This window comes from Alternaria arborescens, assembly GCF_004154835.1.
Source record: "Alternaria arborescens strain FERA 675 chromosome Unknown contig_11, whole genome shotgun sequence".
Classification (NCBI taxonomy): Eukaryota; Fungi; Ascomycota; class Dothideomycetes; order Pleosporales; family Pleosporaceae; genus Alternaria; species Alternaria arborescens.
The window spans coordinates 412,609-432,502 of NW_021167866.1; the positions used below are offsets into that span (position 1 = coordinate 412,609).

General features: G+C 50.2%; 10 protein-coding genes across 11 annotated transcripts; 7 read left to right on the forward strand and 3 right to left on the reverse strand.

The window, feature by feature from the left end:
- Positions 1-427: 427 nt before the first annotated feature.
- On the reverse strand, positions 428-1,843 carry AA0111_g5588 (putative gamma-glutamyl phosphate reductase; the record flags this gene model as incomplete). The annotated part of the gene is made up of 1 exon (XM_028651715.1): positions 428-1,843. The coding sequence occupies one exon, from the start codon at positions 1,841-1,843 to the stop codon at positions 428-430; it is 1,416 nt and encodes a 471-aa protein (XP_028506879.1).
- Positions 1,844-2,690: 847 nt separating this feature from the next.
- AA0111_g5589 (hypothetical protein) lies at positions 2,691-4,083 on the forward strand (the record flags this gene model as incomplete). 2 transcript variants are annotated; one of them, XM_028651716.1, is made up of 2 exons in its annotated part: positions 2,691-3,734; positions 3,799-4,083. In XM_028651716.1, 2 exons carry the CDS (start codon positions 2,691-2,693, stop codon positions 4,081-4,083), a joined length of 1,329 nt encoding a protein of 442 aa, XP_028506880.1. The 2 variants fall into 2 exon arrangements, with proteins under 2 accessions (XP_028506880.1, XP_028506881.1); XM_028651717.1 differs by having other exon boundaries at positions 2,691-3,738; positions 3,799-3,869.
- Positions 4,084-5,134: 1,051 nt separating this feature from the next.
- AA0111_g5590 (hypothetical protein) lies at positions 5,135-6,631 on the reverse strand (the record flags this gene model as incomplete). Its single annotated transcript, XM_028651719.1, has 3 exons — positions 5,135-6,313; positions 6,362-6,525; positions 6,595-6,631. 3 exons carry the CDS (start codon positions 6,629-6,631, stop codon positions 5,135-5,137), a joined length of 1,380 nt encoding a protein of 459 aa, XP_028506699.1.
- A 991-nt stretch (positions 6,632-7,622) lies between these two features.
- On the reverse strand, positions 7,623-8,301 carry AA0111_g5591 (hypothetical protein; the record flags this gene model as incomplete). Its single annotated transcript, XM_028651720.1, has 3 exons — positions 7,623-7,806; positions 7,917-8,195; positions 8,261-8,301. 3 exons carry the CDS (start codon positions 8,299-8,301, stop codon positions 7,623-7,625), a joined length of 504 nt encoding a protein of 167 aa, XP_028506698.1.
- Positions 8,302-8,973: 672 nt separating this feature from the next.
- AA0111_g5592 (GTPase-activating protein) lies at positions 8,974-10,804 on the forward strand (the record flags this gene model as incomplete). Its single annotated transcript, XM_028651721.1, has 3 exons — positions 8,974-9,092; positions 9,142-10,492; positions 10,541-10,804. The coding sequence occupies 3 exons, from the start codon at positions 8,974-8,976 to the stop codon at positions 10,802-10,804; spliced, it is 1,734 nt and encodes a 577-aa protein (XP_028506697.1).
- Positions 10,805-11,206: 402 nt separating this feature from the next.
- Positions 11,207-12,409, forward strand: AA0111_g5593 (hypothetical protein; the record flags this gene model as incomplete). The annotated part of the gene is made up of 3 exons (XM_028651722.1): positions 11,207-11,951; positions 12,076-12,311; positions 12,362-12,409. 3 exons carry the CDS (start codon positions 11,207-11,209, stop codon positions 12,407-12,409), a joined length of 1,029 nt encoding a protein of 342 aa, XP_028506696.1.
- An 885-nt stretch (positions 12,410-13,294) lies between these two features.
- On the forward strand, positions 13,295-13,582 carry AA0111_g5594 (hypothetical protein; the record flags this gene model as incomplete). The annotated part of the gene is made up of 3 exons (XM_028651723.1): positions 13,295-13,423; positions 13,474-13,491; positions 13,556-13,582. 3 exons carry the CDS (start codon positions 13,295-13,297, stop codon positions 13,580-13,582), a joined length of 174 nt encoding a protein of 57 aa, XP_028506695.1.
- Positions 13,583-14,157: 575 nt separating this feature from the next.
- On the forward strand, positions 14,158-14,482 carry AA0111_g5595 (hypothetical protein; the record flags this gene model as incomplete). Its single annotated transcript, XM_028651724.1, has 3 exons — positions 14,158-14,322; positions 14,375-14,392; positions 14,456-14,482. The coding sequence occupies 3 exons, from the start codon at positions 14,158-14,160 to the stop codon at positions 14,480-14,482; spliced, it is 210 nt and encodes a 69-aa protein (XP_028506694.1).
- A 1,129-nt stretch (positions 14,483-15,611) lies between these two features.
- Positions 15,612-16,621, forward strand: AA0111_g5596 (hypothetical protein; the record flags this gene model as incomplete). Its single annotated transcript, XM_028651725.1, has 2 exons — positions 15,612-16,286; positions 16,343-16,621. The coding sequence occupies 2 exons, from the start codon at positions 15,612-15,614 to the stop codon at positions 16,619-16,621; spliced, it is 954 nt and encodes a 317-aa protein (XP_028506693.1).
- Positions 16,622-17,891: 1,270 nt separating this feature from the next.
- Positions 17,892-19,673, forward strand: AA0111_g5597 (hypothetical protein; the record flags this gene model as incomplete). The annotated part of the gene is made up of 8 exons (XM_028651726.1): positions 17,892-18,070; positions 18,120-18,381; positions 18,430-18,523; positions 18,576-18,701; positions 18,759-18,901; positions 18,954-19,068; positions 19,116-19,296; positions 19,355-19,673. 8 exons carry the CDS (start codon positions 17,892-17,894, stop codon positions 19,671-19,673), a joined length of 1,419 nt encoding a protein of 472 aa, XP_028506692.1.
- Between the last annotated feature and the right edge of the window lie 221 nt (positions 19,674-19,894).

A 19,894-nucleotide genomic window follows, 5' to 3' on the forward strand; every position in this document is an offset into this window, starting at 1 on the left:
TGGGTACCCCCCACCCATGTATAATCAACGGGCCGATTCTGTATGCTTGCCAACCGCTCTAATCTTTCTTTGTTACACAGTCACCGCTGTGTTCTTAGGGACGCGTACAAGCGTTGGATTAACGGGTGTATTACGGAGACTCCGGAGATGGAAGGACATGTTGAGGGTAGCTAGACAATGCAGGGTCTGCAGGATCTTGCAGATGACAGCATGTTGTACACCGTATTGTGGCATGGGGTAGGTAGGGCGAGATGGAGGGAAACGCGGTTATGTGGCGAAAAGACGAATACCAAGTTGGAAGGTCGATGGTAACGTGGTTTTTTTAATGTTGACTTGAAGTGCATGAAAGCCGAAAGTTGGTATGCGTGTGGGCTAGTTTGTACGTAGGTCATGAAGTATGCCTTTTCTTCTACATACGAAGTCTAGACTAAGCCTTGCTTGCCCTAAACTTCCTCAACACCTCCCTCTCCTCGTCATCCCTAGCTATGCTTTCTTCATCGCCTACAGGGAGTCGCTGGTGCTTCCATTGCTTACCCCCTGCGCCATAGTCTGCGCTGACTTGTGCGTCACCAACAATGATCCATTTGTAAATTGTCAAGCCCTCCAGTCCTACAGGTCCTCTGGAATGGATCTTGTTCGTCGAGATGCCGACTTCAGTACCAAAGCCATATCGCTGTCCGTCGGCCATGCGTGTACTGGTGTTCCAGTAAACAGAAGATGAGTCGACGGCAGCGAGGAAGCTCTTTGCTGTGGCTTCTGAGGTCGTCAGGATAGCATCTGTGTGATGAGAGCCGTGTGCGTTGATGTGGTTTATGGCTTCATCGACGTTGGTCACCGTTTTAATCGCGAGTATGTAATCTAAGAACTCAGTGTCGTAGTCCTCTGGTCCGGCTTCCTGGAGCAGTGTTGCGGAGTGCGGGTCTAATTTGCCTTTGAGTGCGAGCAGAGAGGTGGGATCGCAGCGTAGCGACACTCCCTTCTGTAGCAGCGCCTCAGCGACAGTGGGAAGGGTGGAGCTGAGGGCTGCTTCCTCAACGATGAGTTGTTCAAGGGCGTTGCACCCGGCCGGGTAGCTTGCCTTTGCGTCTAAGACGATCTTGGCGGCTTTCTCAGCGGGGTAGTCAGCGCAGAGGTAAGCTGAACATATTCCGTCTGCGTGACCGAGAACAGGAATGGTGGTGGTGTCTTTGACGTAGCGAACCAGCTTGTTACCACCACGAGGAATACAAAGATCGATGTATGTGTCTTGCTTTAGTAGGTCGGCAATGACATCGTGTGTTTGGACTAGTTGCAGACAGTCGGATGGGACTGCTGTTGATGAAAGAGCTTTGGAGATGATGGATGCAATAGCCGCGAAACTGTTGCTAGACTCACGGCCACCCTTGAGGATAGCTGCATTTCCGGACTTGATGGCAAGCGCAGAGATGTTGGCGATGACTTCAGGCCGAGCTTCAAAGATGATGAGAAGCACACCAATAGGGCATGTTATCCTTGACAGTACCAGGTCATCGTCTAGGAGCGTTTTCGCGGTGGTCTTGTTGATTGGGTCTTCCAGATCCTTCACGTCCAATATTCCCTGCAGCATATCCTCATATTTCCCCGGCTTCCCCAGATCCAGTCTCTTGACTAGACTTGCACTTAGCGTGCCTCCTGCCGCAGCCTTGTTCGCAGCTTCCAGATCCTGCGCATTGGCCGCTAGAACCTCCTCTTTTCCAGTTGCTAGTGCGGCATGGATAGCTGTCAATGCGGCATTCCGTTCCTCGGTAGACAAGACGGCGAGTTTCCGAGACCCGAGTCTTGCCGCCTGAGCGACTTGGAGCGGCGTGGCGTTGGTTAGAGACATTATTAGAGATACTTGGTGAGGTGGTGAGACCTAATAACTGATGAATTCTTTGCGCACGCGTGACTCAGAATACCTAGTCTAGAGGGGGACAAAGTCTGAGGCGATTTTATCGGAAGGATCGTATGCAGGGTCTAGTTCCGCTACGAATACTATTGGTAACTAGAGGCGGATCGCACTGCAGCTGTATGTGGAGGCCGCGTTGGGTCCAAAGATAGGTACAGATGCATGCTGGATGCATGCGCCACAATTTGCCCAACGCCACATGACTCGGCGCCACACGTGGGGAAGTCCGTGATGCCCTCGTGTTCCCTACAAGGTATCTTACCTACTGCGCAATTCTTGGAAAGTGTCTACACGACGACCAAAGTTGTTGAGAAGAAAGAAATTGGGTTGCGTCATACCCAAGATCTGTTCTTGCTCGGGTCTGACGTGGCTCGAGCTTTGTGGTGGCTGGGTGGCTGGGAGGTTGGGAAGCATTGTCGCCTCGCCAACCTCGTTCAAATCCACCATTAACGATCGCGAGAGAGTCTGACCCGCTCTGTTAGCTTGCTTGACACCTCATCATGGAGGTCATTGCTTAGAGATGGCTGGTACACTACAAAAGTACAATGCTGGCCGGGCCGCTGCACCTGCATCTTACCCATAACCTCTCAAGTGCTGAGCAGGTAATCAACCAACCAAACTAATCACCACGACATTCGCATGTGCTACTCTTTAGTACTCGTTTGATACCACAGCACACTTAGAGCATTACATCGCATCACATCGCATAACTACACCATAACCCCGACGCATCCCGTCGGCAACGCTCGCTATCTGCCATCTTCGTTGTCACGTCACCACCAAGATGCGCTCCACGATGCGAGCACTCACTGCTCTGGCCTCCGTCGCCCTCTTCGCTCGCTCCAACGCCCAGACATGGTCCAACTGCAACCCAACTCTACGAAGTGACTGTCCCCCGGACTCCGCCCTCGGCAAAACCGTCAACATCGACTTCTCGTCCGAGTCGGAGAGTTTCACAGCACAAGGCAACCCTACATACGGCAACGATGGCGTGTCTTTCACCGTCAGACAGTCCGGAGACGCACCCCAGCTTACTTCGCTGTGGTACATCATGTTCGGAAAGGTTGACATTGAGGTTCAAGCCGCACCGGGCGCGGGTATTGTCAGCAGTTTCGTGCTGCAATCCGACACGCTAGACGAGATCGACTGGGAATGGCTTGGTGCAGACCCCGATGAAGTACAATCCAACTACTTTGGCAAGGGACAGACAACAGATTACAACCGTGGTGCTTTCCACTCTGATCCGGGCAGTCAGTCAGGCTTCAAGAAATACACCATTGAATGGACCCCAGAACAGATTGTCTGGCAGATTGATGGTACTACGGTCCGTACACTAGAGCCTGCGAACGCCAACAACCAATACCCTCAGACACCTATGCAGATCAAGTTCGGCGCATGGAGCGGTGGTGATTCAGCCAACCCCGCAGGTACCATCTCTTGGGCTCGCGGTCCCACCGACTACTCTCAAGGCCCCTTCAGCATGAAGGTCAAGTCTCTCAAGGTTCAGGACTACTCGACCGGTACTCAATACGTCTATGGCGACCAAACTGGTACTTCGGGATCTATCAAGTCTGTCGGAGGTACTATCTTCTCTGGTGGTAACGCTCCTGTTGCCGACGCACCAGCCATCACTGCGACTGCTACTGGACAGCCCCTGCCCTTTACACCTCACCAGACCTCCGATTACGTTCGCCCCAGCGTTTACCCCTGGATTCCCGACCCGTCGGCTACTCCCACTCCGCAACCAACGTTTGCAAACTACCCCGGGCTCCCGAGCGGGTGGACCGTTTCGGATTCCGGAAAGGTTGTTCCACCCAGCTCAGCCACTGTCAGTAAGCCTTTTGCGACCCCCTATCTTATCACGATAACAAAATGCTAACAATCTTCTGTAGATGTCCCCTCTCGGTTCCTATACCTCATCGCCGCAAGCTTTACCTACGGGTTCCTCCGACAATGGGCCTAAGACAGTGACTGGTTATGACGATCGTGGCTTTACCACTATCCGTACGATATACCCTAGCAAAACACCAGTGCCGACTATCAGCGAATTGGAGAACAATGCTGCGACCGGAGTGCCTGCAGCGCCTGCACAAGGCGCGTCATGGAAGCTCATGGTCTCGTCCATATTACCATGGGCCATCGTCTTAGTTCACATTCCTGGATGTCTCAGCCTATAGGCGCGCTGGACCGACTTATGGGATATGATGGACTTCGGTCCAGCGTTCTATATACTAGGCGTTGGCATCGTCGCGATGAGTACATGTGTTAGGAAATGTTTTACGAAAGGATATGTTGGTTTCAAAGTCTCGATCAAGCTCTGGGCTGCACCTTGGCCAGGCATGACCTGGAAATGGAGTTATCAGAACAAGGGAAGCAAAGACAGAAGACTTGAGTACCTTAATGTTTGGATATGACTTCGGCTGCTTTTTGGATTTTAGTTGCATAGCGTTGGTTTGGGTTATTGTTAAATATCATAGCATGGATGGGATTGAGGATTGAGCTATGGCTCTTTTGAACGTTAGACTAATGACGACTACGTCGCAAAGTAATGAATTACTACCCTACGAAACCTGTCCTCACTGTCTGATTCTCGACTGCCAAACTGGAAGATGCTTGGCATTTATTGAAGAGTGTCTGCTCAGAATATCAACTTTGAAGCTTAAGATATGTATCGAAGTTTGTAAACGAGAATTTAGGGCACTTTTTGACACCAGGTGCAACTCGCGGTAATAAATCTCCCTGCATTGCCATCTCTGGCTAGCTTCTTTCGTGATCAGGGTCCAGGTATAAAAGTCCCTCTCTGTCACCAGGGCATTCAGAACAACCTTTTTCTAGAACTATCAGACCATTTCCACATATAGGGACCATGTTTGTCTCACAGAAGGTAATTGTATGCGGTCGCCACACTCTATAATTATCAAGGAGATGACAAGGTTCAAAAGGTCCAAAACGCCGGAATGGACTTTTTGAAGAATGCTAGTATACATAAAGAATTAAAGCTCCATCCTATTCATGCTGTAAGTCCGAAAATCATGTGCTTTCTCCTCCATCTCAAACCGAAACAGGGAAAAAAGAGCAAGTGCCTAAACACGATCCTGGCCATGCATATCACACCTTCGATTATTCCGCCAAGTACAAACCTAGCTCAGCCTGATGAGCAAGCCGGTTGTTTAGTGTAATTCCAACTCTTTTCTGGGCAGTCTCTCTAGCAAACCCTTAGATCCACATCTAACCGCCACGACCACCATAGGGCTGGTGCCTGAAACCACCACCACCACGGTGACCTCCACCACGGTAGTTTGCGCCTCGGACACCAGCGTTCTTAGGGCCAGTGGGGGCGTTGATGGGGGCTTGACCACCACCAGCAGGGGGTTGGCTAGAGCCCTGGCGAGAACGGTTGTTCCTAAAGCCGCCGCGACCGCCTCCGGGACCAGAGGGGATGTTTGGCTGGGGCGCGTCGTCGTACATACCATCCCAGCTCTGAGGTCCTCCTTGAGCGTTACCGAAGCCGGCGGGGCCGGAGAGTTGCTGCTGGCGGCGTGCCTGCTGTTGTTCGTATTTTTGCTGTTCGAAAGCGAGTTGATCTTGAGCGGTGTAAGCTGGGCGTGGACCACCGGCACTTTGGCCACCTTGAGGATTCATCATACCCGGACCACCTTGACCTCCTGGGCCTCCACCACCTTGCATCTGTGCCATCTGCATCTGCTGCATTTGCTGCATCTGCATTGGGTTCATTCCACCTGGGCCACCCATCATCTGGGGGTTCGGAGAGCCATTGCCACGGTTCATACCTTGGTTCATCATCTGCTGTTGCATCTGCTGCATCTGCATCGGGTTCATACCACCCATGGCAGCCATGGGATTACCAGGCATACCACCACCGGCTTGTTGCTGGGCGAGGGTCTGCTGCATGGACTGGAAGTACTGTTGCATTCGCTGCCAGTACTGAGCCATCATGGCAGGGGACATGGCGCTGTTGCCACCTTGGCCTTGCATGTTTCCACCGTTATTGTCATAGTTGTTACCGCCACCTTGGCCACCGTTACCGTTGTCGTTGAATTTGTTGAACTTGTTCCCGCGGCCAAACTTCTTGTTGCCGTCGCCTCCATCATCATCACGCATGTTACCACGAGGCTGAGCACGCTTAACTTCAATCTGCTTGCCGAGAATTTGTAGGGGACCGCGTAGAGTAGCGTCTACGGCTGCATCACCATCGAAAGTAACGAAGCCGAAACCTCGGGGTCGGCCAGTCTCCTTGTCCATCATAAGTGTGGCATCGACGACGCGACCAAACTGCTTGAAGAAGTTTGTAAAGTCTTCCTCAGTGGCTTCTTGGCTGACGCCACCGACAAAGATCTTACTCGTTCTTTCCTGCTCTTCACGAGGAATCGCACGCTTCGGGTCGATCTAAACAATGTTAGTCAGTGCTTCGCATTTGAGCGGGTATAGACGTACAATCTTGCCATCAAGGTAATGCTCCTTGACCATGACAATGTTGACGCACTTGGGGTCCTTAAACGTGAGAAAGCCGAATCCTCGAGAACGTCCAGTAGCAGCATCACGCATGACGGTACATTCACTAACTTCACCGAACTGCGAGAAGTAGCCCTTGAGGGAGTCTGTTGCAAAGGGTTAGTAAGTTTGTGCGTTCTATATGTAATTGAATGGACCAAGACATATTTACATACCTTCTGTAGTCTCCCAGTTCAGTCCGCCGATGAACATCTTGCTATGGCTGAAGTCAGTAAAACAATCATAAGTAGCGACATTATCAGTAAACCCAAAAGAGAAAAACGAGGCGCATCATATGGTATCTATAGCTGTTCAGTTAGAAGTGCCTCCGCGTAGAGACTGGCCGTGGTGTTGTTGTCGAAAATACCCTTATCGAAGTATGATAAGCTGGAAATATAGGCTCAACGCCCATGATCCCTCTATCGCACCTTCAGCCATCATCCTTAGAAATGGATATAGCAGAATATAATTCCAATTTTTTTTTATCGTAACGAGGTCCATGTAGTCGAGTTCGTCAAAATTGGCCGTGCTGCACATTTGACAACTAATCGATTGGTGATGGGTCCGGAGTAGTTTTGCCAGTCGCAGTAATGTAGAGGACGCAATTCGTGTTCTATCGTGGATGATTGGAAACTGAGCTGAGAACATATGCGTTGATATCGTAAGGCTCCTTTTTTTTTTGCAGCAAGGCGTCGCTCGCTCGAGGACCGTATGCGGTCGCAGACGGATGGCTAAGCGAACCCAACTCCTGCGCCGCATCCTACTCAGGACATGTCGACTTCGTGGCGTGCACCAATCATATCGACCAAGAATGCACTCCACGTACTCAAGTCCAAGTTTCGAGGTGCAAAAGTAGCCCTTGCAAAGGCACAGTTTGATTCGGATGAAACGTCTGTGTTCTGCTATGAATTCGAGTGTGGAAGTCTCAGACTATCTCACAGCTCGGTAGCTATCCTTTGCTTGCGTTGCTGGTACGCGCTATCAAGTACCTAGGTTTATATCGACATGAGGCGCTGCCAAAGTTGGGCAAGCCGCGATAGTCCCTGCGTAAGGCGCGTTGATGGTTGCTCTGAGTATCGCTGAGCGATTGACTTTTATTTTCCAGCTTCTTCCAACAACCAAAACTGGTGGCCCACTTTGCCATGCTTTGAGCGCCTCACCAGTGGACGACATGGACCACAATCTTTCGCAAGGTGTCTAGCTCCTAGGCTTTTATCCCAGACTCTGTGCCAACCATGGCCCCTGGTGCTTTGAAATGCGCGACAGACTGAAGTGTGCAGAGCTTGTCCTCTGATTGTGCTCGCAATGTATTCCATGAATAGTTCGCCTCTCTCATGTTGTCGAGCGCTCTAGCACGATATCCTATGTGGCCGTTGATGGCGATGGTCCTGGCAGCGACGTGCTCTTGTCTTCAACTATAACATGCGATATACATGTTCTTATACCTTGTGATGCGCCTCTGGGAGATCATGATCGAACTGGACACTGCACGACTTACCCATCTTCTTTCACGTTGATTGGGCCATAGTTGTCATCATCTACGGGCGCATTGTCGTACGACTGGTCACCCCCAGCATTGTAGCCGGACTGGTCCATGTGCGAGTCCTGTTCGCCCCCAGCTTGAGCTGGCCAAGAAGGCGCAGCATTCTGAGCATTGTCATGTGTAGAATCTTGAGGCGGCGCGCTCACGGGCTCGGCTTGGGTGGGTTCGGGTTCCGTCTTGGGGGCTGGGGCAGGTGCCGCTGCCGCGGACTTGGACGTGGGCTCGTCATCGTAGCTAATGCATTGTTAGTAGATTGCCGCGAACTGCGATCATGCTTTAGTCGCGCCGAGAGCACGTACAGATCATCAAAGATGTCGTCCTCGTAGTTTTCGTCGGCCATGTTGGAGTGTTAGAGAAGAGCTTGTTAGAGAAAACGTGCAAAAGAAAAAGACGTATGAGCGCGCGAAAGTGAGGTCGCGGTTAGTGAAGCGCAATCGTCGGGTTGAATGGAAGGAAGGGAGGTGACAGAAGGAAGAGCCTGACGCTTGAGTGAGGAGATGAGAGCAGAGCAATGGGCAGGCGCGCTAGCATCGGGCTTGGCGTGGCAGGCGCGACGGATACATGCACGAGCCCTACGACATACCAGCCATATGTGTACTGGAGACAATAGCGATATTCTTGGGAGTATATCACTTCGAAAGAGAACGAACACCTTTGGTGCCTAGGAAGGTGTCAGGTACGACCTAAAGGAAACGAGTTTCTTCGTGCTTGCCCGGTAGAGCCATCTGAAGCTTGGGTTCATAGCGGGGCCGCCTCGAGACACAGGACAAGCGTTCACTTGTTCAGACATGGCCTCTAAGAAGCAGCAGCAGGTTTGTCCCCCCAATCTTGTGCGCAATTCCTTGTTTGCTAACAATCTGCCAGGAAATGGTCCAGGTCGGTTCGTGTCCTTCCAAACCACAAAGAGCGTCATAGTATCCGGGGTAGCTAACATATCGCTTCCCTGCATACAGACCGGTCCTCGTACGTTACTACAGTCCCGTCGCATATGGGTTTCGGGTACTGATATCTCATGCACAGCTCGGGCTCTCCATTCTGGCGCACAACATCCAACTCCGCTAGCTCACCGCAAAACAAGAAGGTCATCGGCGCATCCTATTCGCATGCCGACATACACAACTTCAGTTCATTGTATGTTGCTTCAAGTGTTGTCATTATGAAGACGACTAATTGCTGAAAGGAGCGTATCTGGATCGAACTCGCGACCCCGAACCCCGCCATCGACCACCCACAGTCGCGAGTCAAGCGCTGCACCGAGCCGGTCCAGTAAGACCGTGTCACCCCGTCCCGCACGAGCAACGTACAGCTACTTCCTCAATGATACCCACCAAGATTGGAACGATGGCGACGAAGACGATCCCGACAACATGTTTGAGGATGACGAGGACGAGTTCGGGCTGCCGAGCATCGCAAACATGCGGAGGAAGGGTCGGCGGAAACAACCATCCAAGGCAAAAGAAACAACCGGACATGTCAGTAGAGAAAGCTTGGGCTCAACAGCGTGGCGCGGTATAGACAGTGGTGATATTGCGGAGGAGCGAGGCATACCGAACTACCCAACCGCGAAGAAGATCGAAGGCAAGATCCTACGGCCACAGTATCAAGAGATCCTTCGAGACCCCGCAAACTCGCTACATCTTATTTCACATGCTACCCCACCCCCAAACGCATCAGCTAAACAGGTCGAGGAGCACTCCGCACGAATAACAAGAATCAACAAGTTCAAGAGGATATTGCAAGCGAGCACCATATCATTGTCAGACCTGCGAGACTCGGCATGGTCAGGTGTTCCGTCTGAAGTGCGCGCCATGACATGGCAGGTCTTGTTGGGCTACCTACCGACTAGCAGCGAGAGGAGAGTCGCGACACTGGAGCGCAAGCGGAAAGAATACTTAGAGGGAGTGCGGCAGGCTTTCGAACGAGGTACATCTGGCAGTGCGAGCGCCGTCGCCTCTGGGATGGCAGGCGGCGCAGCCTATCCTTCGACGAATCGTGGGCGGGGACGTGGCTTGGACGAAGCTATATGGCATCAAATCAGCATTGACGTGCCTCGCACAAATCCACATCTTGAGCTCTACAGCTACGAAGCGACTCAACGATCCCTTGAGCGGATACTATACGTGTGGGCGATACGGCATCCTGCCTCGGGCTATGTACAGGGCATCAACGACCTGGTCACCCCATTTTGGCAGGTCTTCCTTGGTGCCTATATATCAGATCCCGATATCGAGTTCGGTATGGATCCTGGCCAGCTACCAAAACAAGTTTTGGACGCAGTCGAGGCAGATTCCTTTTGGTGTCTAACCAAGCTTCTTGACGGGATTCAAGATAACTACATCGCACATCAACCAGGTATCCAAAGACAAGTGGCCAGTCTAAGAGATCTTACTACACGTATCGACGACCAGTTAGCGAGACATTTGCAGAATGAGGGTGTTGAGTTCATACAGTTCAGCTTTCGATGGATGAATTGTCTCCTGATGCGCGAGATATCTGTCAAGAACACGATAAGGATGTGGGACACGTACTTGGTAAGTCATGTAGCCACTCTCTTAGGGCGCATCACTGACTATTCATAGGCCGAAGAAGATGGTTTTTCGTCCTTTCACCTTTATGTCTGCGCCGCGTTTCTCGTCAAATGGTCCGATCAACTGCGAAAGATGGATTTCCAAGAGACGATGATGTTCCTACAATCGTTACCAACGCGACAGTGGACAGAGAAGGACATTGAGCTATTGTTAAGCGAGGCCTTTATTTGGCAAAGTCTTTTTAAAGGCAGTGGTGCACACTTGAAGAACACAAGCTCAAGAGGAAGTGGTGTAGGGATGGGGCCGGACTTTTGATTCCGCTGATGTGGCATAGTAGGTATAACAATACCAAAGCGCGTCGCCAGCGCCTACCCGAGACCTACCTTTTATTATGATGAGATATGAATAATGCATGCTTGGTTTAGAAGGGCGTGACATCCAGTATTCTACAGCATGTTGGTAATGAAGCTGAATGTTTATTCGCACAACGGTCGTGATTCCCGAACCATATCAATTACCGAGCCAGCGACTACGGAAGCTACCCCGCGCTTTACCCCACTACACGTCACATAATCCTCGCTGTACATTCAGCCGAAGTATTAGGTCACCGGTCTGGCATGATGCACTCTTGTTCCTTCAAAGACAACAGAACATCCAGGTCGAATACCCGCAGGTTCACCACACACCAAAGACAATCCAGCTCTGCAGCAATCTGACATGTCGCCACGCTCTCGCCCTCCATTTCAGGATCTTCCACTCGACAAGAATGGCCCTCCAGGAAACGCATGGGGGCTCTACGGTGCAGACGACGAACTCGGTGCTCTGAATATGATCACACCGTCTGTCGTCAAAGCAGCCGCCCAAGAAATACAAACAGGTGACCGCGTCTCGCTAGATTGGTATCTTAACTTACCTTCTCACCCTTCGTTCAACCGGCCACAATTCTCTTGGAAAATGATGAACAAAGAACATCCAGACGGTACGAAGAGAACAGTCAACGATGATCATCTAGACTTCAACACTCAAGGAAGTAGCCAGTGGGACGGATTCAGACATTACGGATACCAAAGCGCAAAGAGATACTACGGCGGGCGATCACAGCAAGATATCGAGTCGTCGGAAGTCATCGGCATCGATCGTGTGGCTAACTCTGGTGGTATCACCACTCGGGGTATCATCCTGGACTACCCGCGATATCTTGAAAGGAAAGGAAAGAAAGGAGTGTACGCACTAGATGCGAATAGTATTACAGCAGAGGAGTTGGAGGATATGCTCCAAGAAACAGGTATCAAGACGAGAGAAGGTGATATGTTATTGTTACGAACGGGATTCACTCGCGATTACGCCAAGCTAGGCGATGAAGAGAAGAGAACTATCAGGGACAAGCCGCCGGCGTTCTTGGGTGTGCAGTCGGATAAGCAGTCAGTACAGTGGATTTGGGAAAATGGGTTTGTCGCTGTTGGTAAGGATGCCCATCTCACTTCACCACATCTTATCTCATCTCCGTTGCCACTTACGCCACGTTACCCTATCTCTTTATCCAAGACCAACCAATCACGACGTGACATAAACTGATGAATGCGCAGCATCCGACGCCCCTTCTTTTGAAATGGCACCTCTAGTAGGCCCACATAACGCTCCAGGTGGTCTCTGGGCGGGTGAATCCTGGGAAAAAGATATGCAGGGCGGTGGATTATTACACCAGTGGTTGCTGGGTGGCTGGGGTGTCATGATAGGTGAGATGTTTGATTTGGAGCGGTTGTGTGAGAAGAGCGAGGAGTTAGGACGGAGGTCTTGCTTTGTTAGTAGTGTGCCGTTGAAGGTATGTATTACCAATTGCTGAGACTGAGGTGAGAGCTAATCCTTGTGTAGGTACCTGGTGGTGTTGCGAGTCCGCCAAATGCTGTCGCAATCTTCTAATCGGATGTCTCTTCTTGTAGGACACGATCTTGAGAAGATGTGAGCTACGTAGCTTTGAGGATGAGCAGATGGAAATGGGCTGATGTGGTGTTGTAGTAAAGGGTTTGGCGTGGTACAGTGGTAGCAAAGCCAAGCCGGTGCTTACTCTCATCTCTTCTCCGTTCCCGGAGTTTTCTCCATTGGCGAATGCATGGAACTATAACGAGATTGAACTTTGCGAATCTTTACGGACCGATCTCTACCGTACTTTGAATTGATACAGGCGCCTTCTCGATGCTCTTCCGCACTCCTCACAATTGAACCTGGCACCGTCGTCCTACAACAACATCCGAGTCATCGCTTCCTCCTTTATGCAAATCTGTCCCCCCAATCTTGAGTTCAGTTGTGAGTATCTCAGCATGCGGGGAACCCGTCGCCCCGAAACCGGGTAAGCAGGACGGGCGGTATATTAGCCAAGACTGCTCGTACCTCATTACAAACGACACCAACATCATCTCGAACGCTTGGAAAGCATATCGCTATGACCAACCTTAGCCGCTCCTTAGATCATCCGCCTCATTCACTACTTTTCTGTTTCAGCTCCATGGGTTCTCGACGGCCGAGAAGATTGGTGTGGCGTTTTTCTCTCCAACGTACGCGTTTACCATGTATGAATTGGATTAGATGGTTTGCATGTCAGTCGTAGTAGTAAAGTTTGCGTGTCACGTACTATGTGCAACGGCTGAGGGACTTGGATCTGTGATGTTCTGGTGAATGTTTTTTAGGCAGTCGTTCGGGTAAGAAATGTATATATACCGCCGCCTACACCCGCTCCTCACTTTTACACTCCACACAAACCAGACGTCCACCAACTTCCTATACCTGTCAACAGTCATCAACACCAAAATGAAGTCTTTCATCACCATCATCACTCTCCTTACCGCATTCGTAGGTGCCACTCCGGCCGCGTCCTCTCAGACCAAGGCTTGCACGCGCCCTTGTTTCCCGGAAGCGACAGAGTGTGGTGAGGGCTGGGTATGTCATTGGCTTTTCAATCTAAACGACCATGCGCTAACACATATTAGGAACCTGTTCACTCTGGTGTAAGTATTTTCGACTTCCTTGCGGCATATTCTATTGGACTAGTGTTTACGCTGATATTGGTAGGAATGTTGGTTCTGCTGCGAAGTCTAGAGATCGATTGGATGAAACTGTGAAGGACTTGAGGCATCATACGAGGCAGATGAGGAGATGCTCGCGAGCTAGGTGAAGCCAAAGAGGTTAATTACAGAGAATGACTATAGGATGATCTAGTCATGCGACACAATCGGGATTAGTTCTAGATGAAAGCAGTAGTATGGCATTATAAGTACAGTCTCTTATGAATACTAGCGTATGATATCTTGACTTCCACTTTCTCCTACTAGCTCTTGCTTTCGTAGTGTCGGCCAGGTGGATTGTAACCGAACAGGTACCCGAAAAGTAGGCCACTCTCGTTTGTTGGTCACATTTACTGTGTTTGTGAAGAATCTCCGAAGATGATTGTGCGTCAGACATAAGCTGAGAAGTAGACCCAACACGTGGTTTCGCGCCGGTCTGGAGCACGTTCGTTCAGGCTGTGCCGATTCGAGAACAATGGTTCATCAAAAGGCGCTTTTAGCGGGTAGCGAACGTATATAGCCCTCCGTTCGTCCTTGTTACCTCTTCATTCTAACACCAAATTTTCTTCCTCAACTTGAAACACAAAAGACATAATCAGAATAGTCAACATGAAAACCTTCGTTGTCATTACCCTCCTCACTACCCTCGCAGTTGCAGGGCCAACGCTGACTCGCCCTACGCAAGCACCGCCAACAGTGCTTGCAACTCCTGAGGCCAGAGTCTGCACGCGTATCTGCGCTTCAGAATCGTTTATTAATTGTGGTGAAGGATGGGTATGGTGATCGAGTTTCGCTACGAGATTGAATATTTGCTAATTAGTGGTAGGAACCTGCGCAACTCGGTGTAAGTAACAATTGGACTTCGGTATCGCAATAATTATTCTGAATACTGAGCTGATGTTTCCAGGATTGCTGGGCTTGCTGCCGGGTTTAAGAGTCTTTACGATGGGTGAACCTGGATGGTGGTCGAACAACGGTCTTGGACGATATTGAAGAATTTATCGATGATACGGATACGCTATCGTTACTTTAGAAGCGCGCAAGATTCTAGAAGTGTGCGGAGTAAACAATTTGGGGATGATTGCTTAGTGTGAAGGTTTACTCTTCGACAAATTTTATCTTGCCTAGCTTCAACACCTGCTCTTTCTAGGTCAGCGCCTGCTGATTGTATGCTACTGTTAGGTCATTCTTGCTCAAGCATTAAGAGATCGGTCTCTCGCAAATCCTATTTTGACCGTGTTCATGGTATGAAGTTTGGCAACATGGTCGTGTGGAATCCAGCGAGTATTCCTGTGAATACGTCATGCTGCTAGGGCGCATTCTAGAAACATGACTCTGTTTAGTTGCAGAACCAAAAGTCGACTCAAGCATCATCTCTTGTATCTTCGAGGTAACCTCAAGATCTTCGCTAAACCGTATCAAGTCACGTTCCTCGTCATTATGAAGCGAGTTACTCAGCTAGCTACAAGATGAAAGAATCGGGCTGTGTTAAGTAACTTACCCAAGGAGTGCTGCATTCATGGGACTCATTCCATCAGCAGAAAAACAAAACAAAACATTCCGCAACTTCACTCCGATCATGTGACATTCGCATGAGTCTGTTGGGTTGTTCTACTTCCATGAGTTGGCATTGGAGGTGGTCTGTTAACTCCGCGACCCAATCACCTTTCGACCGCGCATCTCGTCCTAAGTCCGATCACGACGCACCAAAACAGCTGCCGAAAGAGATGCGCAATGTAGTGGCGCAGCTTCTACATGGAAAAGCCAAGATTGCGTAGGCTTTTTGTCGCTCGAATTCCCAGTCGGTTGTGGTGTCCTTCTTACGCAGGAATCGTCCGTTGTGCAACGGACCGATCGAAGCACCAGCATTGCTCGTATGGGGAAACTTGCTCCAACAACGTACCTACCTATTTAGGTAACATCAGGATATATATCTCTTGCAAAGTCGCCAGTACATGCTACAAAAATTCTCAACTTCCTCTTAACGGTGTCACTGTCTTCACTGTCTCTAGTCTCTCTGATAATTATACTCATTTCGTTCATCGTTAGTCATTGTATTCAAGATGGGCTCCCAATTCAGTCAAATGTTCCCACCCGCAGCCAAATTCACCGAATCTTCGCTTCCCAACCTGTACGGAAAAGTCTATGTTGTGACAGGTGCTTCAGCAGGCGTAGGCAAAGAACTCTCCCGGCTCCTCTACTCCCGCAACGCTACCGTATATGTAGCGGCCCGATCCTATGAGAAAGCCTCTACAGCGATATCCTGGATCAAAGAAGCTTGCCCGCAATCCAAGGGCACATTGCACTATCTTCATCTTGATCTCGACGATCTCCATGGGATCAAAGCATCTGCAGAGAGCTTTCTCGCAAAGGAAACCCGATTAGACGTCCTGTTCAACAACGCAGGCGTTATGAGACCACCGAAGGGCACAACAACGAAACAAGGATACGAACTGCAGCTTGGAACAAATTGCGTCGCGCCCTTTCTCTTCACCAAGTTACTCACGCCCATACTACTTGAGACAGCGAAGAAAGAGCCAGAAGGCAGTGTGAGGGTAGTTTGGGTGAGCTCATCAGCTGCGCATGTCATCGCGCCCGCTGGTGGTGTGGACATGAACAACTTGGATTATAAGACAGATGTCAGTCAGATGACCAAGTACGGGATTAGCAAAGCGGGAAATGTGTTTCATGCGATGGAATTCCAGAGACGGTACCGAAAGCAGGGGGTTGTTAGCGTGGTAATTCACCTTCTTCTCTTTCCTCTGAACTACCCTGCTAACATGCGGAATGATAGGCGCTTAACCCCGGTAACCTCAAATCTGATCTGCAGCGCCATGTACCTGCACTCCAACTTTTCCTCATTAACATGATCTTGCACCCACCTGTGAATGGCGCGTACACTGAGCTGTTCGCTGGCCTCGCGCCTGATGTTGCGAATCTCAATACGAGTGACTGGGTCGTACCGTTCGGCAGGGTTATGCAGGTTAGGAAGGACTATTATTCCGAAGCTGGTAAGAAGACTGCGAGCGCGTTTTGGGAGTGGAGTGAGAAGCAGGTGGAACAATACGTTTGAAGATTTCAGACCTGTCTGGCTGAGGAGAGGTTTCCTTTGTCCTTTCTCGAGATTATCTGGCGGGTATGGGTGCGTATGTCAGCCACGCGATGCTTGTGTAACTATTGAGGTGTACTTTACATGTTCTCATCGTTATGTGCGGAAGTCTGACAATCCAACATTCGTATTTGTTTGGTTCGTACACATACGACCATGGGACACTGACTGAAGATTGATTGACCATCGCGATCTGTCTGAGGTTGCAGCGTCGTTCCAAGGTCAATTCAAACGCCACTTTGGCACCATACCGCTATAGCCATAGATGACTATAACAACCAGGTGTACTCCTGAGACCTGTCGTGTAGATGTGCGCATCTTCGCGTAACGCGCACATCTGAGGCCTCTTAGAGCTTGATACTAGCTAAGCCTTGATATGCCGGTCGTCGACCAGGAACTTGAATGCCTTCTCTTCCCGCCCATCGGGAGAAAGGTTTGTAATGCTAGTGGCTTGATTGGTACGCGTGTTGGGAAGAGTGGAGATGTCTCCACACCCCGCAACTCCAACACCGGCGCTTCTCGTCACTCCCGACAACGCTTATATCGCGCGCAGTTGCCTTTCTGCCTTTTCAAAAACATGGGCTAGTTTTCTTAGAGCTCCCCAAGCATCGTCGTTTGTTCGGACTCGTGCTTAGCATACACATGCTAACAGCGATGGGGCTACAAAGGCCTGGAGCAACTTGATAAGAGCGCGATGGACGAGCACGGCTTCTACCCCATGCTCCCGAGAAGAGCTTAGCGATATGGAGCCGGCGTGGACGGAAAACGGGCGACGTCCTAGGTTGGCAGGGGTAACTTGGCCGGAGCTCGTGGGCTAGCGCTCGAAGCGATAGCTATAGGACAGACTGAGACGGCAACATAGTGCAGTATTGAGACTGACACGCGAACCGACAAGGAAGTGATCTTGGCTTTTAACTGCTGAGACTGGTCTCTAAGATGTTTATCGACCACGTCTTTTCTCCTCACTTCTCGTGAATATAGATAAGAATGTCCACTCCGCTTATCCTACAAGTTTTTGCGGTTTCATTCATGCTCGATAAGCACGTACTCTACGAGTCGCCGTATAACACCATGTCTAATCAGTCGCGCTACAGACCGGGCCGGTGCAATGCTTATCTGGAGCAAACAAGGGGCACCACCTCCCAATCACCTTGCCGGTCGATATTCTTGAGCACTCAAGAGTCCTGCATAAAGTGAACGCGTATCATGAACGATGTTCAGTAAAAGTTTTGTCATGGATTACTCGCAAACTAAAGACACCAAAGACGCCACAGTGCATGACAAGGAGAATGACGGTGGTGAGGATATTGCGATAGGATCGCAGGAAGAAGTGATCGATTACGACTTTCTGCGATCATGGAAATGGTCGACTTTATATCGGAGCGTGCTGTTCCAGATGGTGATGTTCGGAGCGTAAGTAATCCTCTCAGAGACTACCATCGGGACGCTGAACATGGTCAAGGCTTTCGTTGGTTGGCCCAGCTATGGGTGATGCTATATCCAATCTAGGAGGAGGCGGTCTGTCTACACCATGGCTAGCGAATCTTGCAAATTCGTTGAGCTACGCCATGGGCTTCATCAGTACTATCCTCGGAGGCCCCATCATCAACAGGATAGGAATCAAATGGGCGTGCTTCATTGCGGCTCTTACGATGCCCCTTCAAGGATCTGCGTACTATGTAAACGCTAAATTCGGCATCGACTGGTACCTCATAGCATCCAATGTACTATCATCACTCATCCATACAAGGGAAATATACTGACGGGACTAGGTTATCAATGGTCTAGCAGGCGGATTTCTTTACGTCGGTGAAACGACGGCCATGTTATGCTACCCAAGGCCAGAAGAAAAGGGGCTATACCTTGGTAAGCATCTGCGTGCATCCTGAAGAATGATCGTTGTAATAACCTCTGGCAGGCATCTGGTCGGCTATGCGAAGCTCCGGAAGCTTGATCGGTGGCGCGATAAACTTTTCCACAAACTCGGATAGAGCGTCTGCTGGAGGCATTGCGTGGTCGACATATCTGGTCTTTGTTGCATTTGGTACGTCACAGATATCTGGGCATCTGCTCTGAGTGCACAGTTTTTGACAGATAGTAGAATGTACTGGAGTTATTTGGGCACTGTTGTTGTCCCCTACACCCCGAGTGCGTCGTCGCGATGGCAGCAAAGTCGCCATGTCGGGGAGGGTCACTTGGAAGCAAGAATTCGTTGCTCTGTGGAGTTATCTACAAAGCAATAAGGTCAGCAATGAATCAGGCTTCGAAATCTGGAAAGCACCTAACACGATGCCAGGTCTGGTTGATCTTTCTGCCCTCGTTCTACTCTTTCTTTTACGGAGGGACAATGGGTACCTATCTCTCGCTACACTTTTCGGTCCGCGCACGCGCTCTTTCATCTTTTCTTATCCGTATGTATCGACTCTGGGCCCCGCCAACTATTTGCTGACTAGAACAGCCGCCATTACCATTCCATCGGTCGTCGTATTCGGCAAACTTCTAGACAGCCAGCGGTGGTCCCAACGGCCCAAGGCATGGGCTGCGTTCTTGCTGTGGATTCTGCCACAAACTGGTTGTTTCATTTGGGTCGCTTTTGAGTACCACTACCTCGGCGATAAGTCGGCACTGGATTACGGCTCGTAAGTTATCCCGCAGAGAGACAGGCCCCAGTGTGACTGAGACTGACTTGAATAACAGAGAATCTGGAAGATGGGCAAGGGCATACGTGCCGTACCTTATCGTCTTCGTGAGCGGCTACTGGACGCAATTGACACTATACTGGATTCTTGGCACATTCTCCAACGACATGGGTGATTCTTCACGGGTAGGAGGCTTGTTTCGCGCATTTGAGACGGCGGGCCAGGCAGTCTCCTATGGTCTGAGCTCTGCGAGTGGCATCGCTCCTGTGGTTCCGATCTATGTGAACTGTGGTTTGCTGGTTCTTACTGTGCCTAGTATGGTCATGTTGATCACTAGGATGCCCAGGAAGCCGTTGAGTAGTGTCATCGCTGAATGAAGTCTGTATCGTACGCGGTGCGTTTACACGGAAGGATTGTATACGCGTATGTTGCTGGAGTTTGGGAAAGCGTCTTCGAGGTCCCACCGTAGATAGCAATTATCAAGTCATTCAAGAATATCTATCATGACACATTTTGTGCCTTCATTTCAATATTGTATTCTGCTAATCGAACCGTTTTTCTATACTTGTCTGCATCGCTCCTCTTCTAGCACGCGAAC